This window comes from Cannabis sativa, chromosome 9 (genome assembly GCF_029168945.1).
Source record: "Cannabis sativa cultivar Pink pepper isolate KNU-18-1 chromosome 9, ASM2916894v1, whole genome shotgun sequence".
NCBI classification, from domain to species: Eukaryota; Viridiplantae; Streptophyta; class Magnoliopsida; order Rosales; family Cannabaceae; genus Cannabis; species Cannabis sativa.
The window spans coordinates 2,344,040-2,349,107 of record NC_083609.1 but is presented as its reverse complement, the minus strand read 5'-3'; the positions used below and the strand labels follow the sequence as shown (position 1 = coordinate 2,349,107).

The 5,068-nt window shown below is 33.5% G+C and overlaps 1 protein-coding gene across 1 annotated transcript; it reads left to right on the top strand.

The window, feature by feature from the left end:
* Positions 1-2,801: 2,801 nt before the first annotated feature.
* LOC115723142 (GATA transcription factor 1) lies at positions 2,802-5,068 on the top strand. The gene is made up of 2 exons (XM_030652576.2): positions 2,802-3,645; positions 4,210-5,068. The coding sequence occupies exons 1-2, from the start codon at positions 3,517-3,519 to the stop codon at positions 4,900-4,902; spliced, it is 822 nt and encodes a 273-aa protein (XP_030508436.1). The 5' UTR covers positions 2,802-3,516; the 3' UTR covers positions 4,903-5,068.

Here is a 5,068-nt window from a genome sequence, read left to right as displayed (position 1 = left end):
CTCAAATCTTCTAAGTTACTTACAACATTACCATTATCATCTCTAAGAAAAGGAATAGCATTATTACGCTTTCGCTTCGACGCATACCTATGAAAGAATGTTGTGTTCCTATCACCAGCCCTAAGCCAATTAACTCTAGCCCTTTGACGCCAATAAATCTCTTCTTTATATAAAAGAGCATCAAGTTGAGATTGAACATGTTTAATAGAAGAAATTGCATCCCTATCTCTATGATGAGAGGACTGAAGTCTCTCAATATCCTGCTGAAGATAAGAAATACGAAGCCTAAAATCTTTTCTAATGGACTTGCCCCAAGAAGTAAGAGAATCAATAGAAGCTTTTTGGGAATGAAGGAACCTAGGATAAGCACCTAATGTTGAATCATTATTTAACCAAGCACTATGAAGGGTGGTATAAAAATCCGGATTCTCAAGCCAAATATTTTCAAAGTGAAATCACTTAGGAATATGAAGATTACAGCTGGGCACGTTTGGATTAACCATTACTTTCAGTGCTCTATGATCAGAGCCATAATAAGGTAAATGATAAAGAACAGCCGAAGGGAATGAATTAAACCAAAAATCAGAACCAATTGCCCAATCAAGTCTTTCAAAAATAGTATTATTATTCCAAGTATATTTATTACCTATAAAAGGAAGAGGTGATAGATGAAACTTACTTAAAAAAGCAGAAAAATTATCCATATTTACAATATTATAATGATCACTACCAATTTTATCACTATAATAAAGATAGCTATTAAAATCCCCCATGATAAGCCAAGGGAGGTTCGGAGCATTATAATAAACTTTATCAAGCAATTCCCAAGTAAATACACGTTGAGAAACATCAGGAGAGCCATAAAAACCAGTAAAATGAAAAGTTTCATTATCAGGAAAAGTTATAATACAGTCTATATGATTACATGAAAAGTTAATAATATTAACATCTAAACAGTCTTTCCATAACAACATAAGTCCCCCCCCAAAAAACTTCCTAGGGACCTCAAAAGCATGATCAAAAGAAAGACCCACTCTAAACTTATCCATTGCATGGACAGAAAGTCTAGTTTCCATCAAAAAAAGGAGAGAAGGTTGCTGATTTTTCACCAAAAGGGAGAGCCGTCTGAATGCACGTGTACTCCCCAAACCACGTGCATTCCAGCTCAATAGACTCATTTTTCTGGGCGGGTGTGCTCAGCATCACCCGCCTGTTCAGGTTCAGAAGTTGCAGCAGAGGAACTATCATCACTGTCACCAGCTCGAGCTCTCTTCAAGGTAGATCGCAAAGATCCACCAACAACAGCTTGATGCAGCTGAAAGGAAGGTCGTTTGACCCCTGAAGCAGAGGCCAATCCCTTACCACGAACAGAGCAGTCAGGCTGGCTCACATAGGCACCCTGTTCCATCTCCATAGGATTGGAATGAAGAGAAACATTCCCATCCTGAGCAGATGGAACGGAAACTTGAGGCTGAAAGCCTCCCAACTGAAGCTCAGAGCTAACCATAGGAGCAGTGGCAGTTACAATCACAGAATTAGTGGTATAAGGACTAAAAGCAGAGTTACTTAGAGACAAACTAAGATCAGACCGGTTGAAAGGAGGAATCATTTCACGCACATTTGGGTTAAAAGGAGTTGGAATCATAATGCCAGTAGTTTGCAGGGTCTGTGTAAATGGTAAGGTAGAGGCAGTAATATGGAAATGTAGATATTTAGTGATTTTTTTTCTTCTTATTACAAGATAAAAATCCATTAAATTCAAATGTAACTAATTTGAAATACCTTATATAAATAAAATTGTAAATAAAGAATATTCTAGAATCCTTAAAAAAAAAAAAGAATATTCTAGAAATTACATATAAAAACAAAAAAAAAAATTCTAAATATAGTAATTTAGATTTTAGGAGTTTCATTTCAATTTTTTTTTAAATCATATATTATTTACGAAATAATTTGAAAAAGATACTATCCACATTTAATCAAACAATATATCTAAAAAGATATTTAGAATATACTCTATATTAATTAGTTGGATTATTTCCTTAAAATTATTGGATAATCTAGTGTAATAAATTAAATTAAATGAATATTTTTAATTAAAGAATCAAATAATCATATAGCCTACTAAATTTAACGTTAAAAACATATTCAAAATATTAATTTATTTACATTACCTAGAAAAAAGACAAAATGTTTTTTTTTTAAAGAAAAAATAATCTAACAATTAATTAAAGGAAAAATAAAAGGCAGGCACGTGAGGATCACGTGTTAAAGTAGCAAAAATATTTGCGTATCTAACCTTACCTACTGCAACTACTCACCAAATTGGGAAATGGAACGTGGGGACTGAGGTGGGTCCCACCCATAACCTCACATCACATGCAAATGGGCCGTCCAATGGGCCCCCACCACTCAACTACAAGACAATCAACCAAGTATCATCGCCGCCACGTGCGATGTCGGGGTTAATTAATTAAAATTAAGTGATAATTATATTAAATACTATTTTTTAAATAAATAAACAATAAATTAACAAAAATATAATTAAAAATACATTAAAAAAAATATAAAAAATTTCATATAATAATATTTTTGTATATTTATAAATTAATCTCTAAAATTTATGTAGCTAATTATATTTATTTATTAGAATAATTTACGGTATAAATATTTAAATTTAACTTACAGTTATAGATAAATATTTAAATTTAATTTTTATCGATAATAATACTTAAATTATATTTAAATTAATTATTTTTTATAAATGAAAAATTTAATAACGTGAATCAATTAGAGATTGTTACATGACAATTTACTTAACAATTAATAATAAAATATGTAATTTTAGAATTATAATTAAATTATGTATTTATTTGAAACTGAGAATTACACTTAGCTATTTATACCAAAGATTACTCTACTTATTATTATTAAATACTAATTAAGTTTTAACACGTGGCAAGTTTTGATTGGTACAATTACGTGTACGGTTGGATCTTTATTGCTTCGTAATGATCGTCGAGGGCAGGCCGTTGGATTGCGTAAGCCGCCCGTTTCCATGAAAACGTGATCTTATCTATTTACTATTATACCCCTAAGTAACTAATAATTAATTTTTTAAGTAAATCAATCATAAATAATTGACTTGATTCGATTTTAAAAAGTCCTTTGGTAGAAAAAATGGAAGGTATATGATTCATAGTAAAGCACCACAATTATATACGTAAAAGTACAAGTGGGACCCAGCCAAGTGGATTAGACTGTACTGATTAACATTTTGATTTGAAGTGTAGGGAAAGTATTGTGTACGTAAACACAGAGTAACCTTTTTTCCCATCTGTACACTGTACGGCGTGTTACTACATACATTCATAAAATTTTAAATATAAAAAAAAATAAATAAATATAAAATCTACGACGATATTATAGCGAACATAGTTTCTCTCTCTAAAAACCTCATAATATTATTTTCTCTCTCTTTAAAAACCTTGTTGGTTTTCTTTCTTTGACCCAAAAATGGTGTCTCTCGAGCTTGAACCATGTTTCATGGATGATTTTTTGAACTTTCCTGATGATGAAGACATATCGATAAGGAGTAATGAGGTTTTGGACTCGTTCGGTTCAGGTGTCCCTTTTCATTTTCATGTAAGTTTATTTTTGTTCATGTGTATATATACTTATATACTCTTGTTATTAAAGAAAAGAAACCGATTCCGGTGGTGACTCGGCCGAGTTTAGATTATATACTGAGTTCGGGAAATGACTCGGTTTGGTTTTGGTAAAGTTTGGCCGAGTTGACTCGGGCGAGTTTGCCAATGAACACGAACACGATGTTAAGTGAGGATTGGGTGGTGCACGCGTTTCATTGATTGATTATGATAACATTATGTATGAAAAGACATTTTTGCCCCTGTAAACGTTTACACACCATGTTATAATATTCGAGGACAAAATCGGCATATAATTAATGGGGACGATATATGCTTTTATTTTTTAATAATTAATTTTTTTTTTATTATTATCAAAATTATTGTTGCCACTTGCTCAATGTCACATTGTGAGCTGAGCTGTTATTCAACCATTTTCCAATTAATATCCACCAATAAAAAATTAAATAATGTTTAATTATTATACCCTATCTTATCGAAAAGACCATAATACCCCCAAACAATTTGTGTATTTACCAATATGTACATTTTTATTGAACAGGAAGAAGAACTTGAATGGATATCAAACAAAGATTCATTCCCGGCGGTTGAATTCCTACCGGACATTCTCTCCGACCACCCTTACGGCGGCGCCGGCGTCAAACCAAACCTTCACAGTCCGGTATCAGTCTTGGAAGGAGAAGAAGGCAGCCACAGCAGCAGCAGCAGCAGCAACGATAGCTCAGTTTCAGTACTCACAAGCTGTTTCGGCGGCTTGAAGCCGCCGCCGCGCCGTGCCCGGAGCAAGCGCCGGTGCCGGCGCCGCCGTGGGAGCTATTTTGACATGTCAGGCGAAAAGCTCTTTTTGAGCATCGGAAACTGTCACCACAGTGTGAAGACAGAGAAGAAGAAAAAGAAAAGGAAAAAAGCAATGAAAAAGGACAATAAGACGATGACGACTTTGATGACGTCAGCAACAAAAATGAGTGGGGGTATAATGGGAAGAAAATGTCAGCATTGCGGGGCTGAAAAAACCCCGCAATGGCGCGCAGGTCCTTGTGGACCTAAAACGCTTTGTAATGCTTGTGGGGTTAGGTACAAATCGGGGAGATTGGTACCGGAGTATAGGCCGGCGAGTAGCCCTAGTTTTTCGAGCGATTTGCATTCGAATTCGCACCGGAAAATTATTGAGATGAGAAAAGGGAAAAATTTGGTGGGAATGATGGTAGAGAATCATAACCCAATTGAGTCTTGATGATTTGTATTAGTGTGTAATATTAGTTAGTAATTAGTACTTTTAAGGGTTTTTTTTAATTTGTTTTACTATTAATATATATAAGTTTCTAGTTAGGTTAGATTGTATTTTTTTTTGTATTGGATTAGATTATTTTTAGTTAAGTTATTTGTTTGTTTGTTTTTTA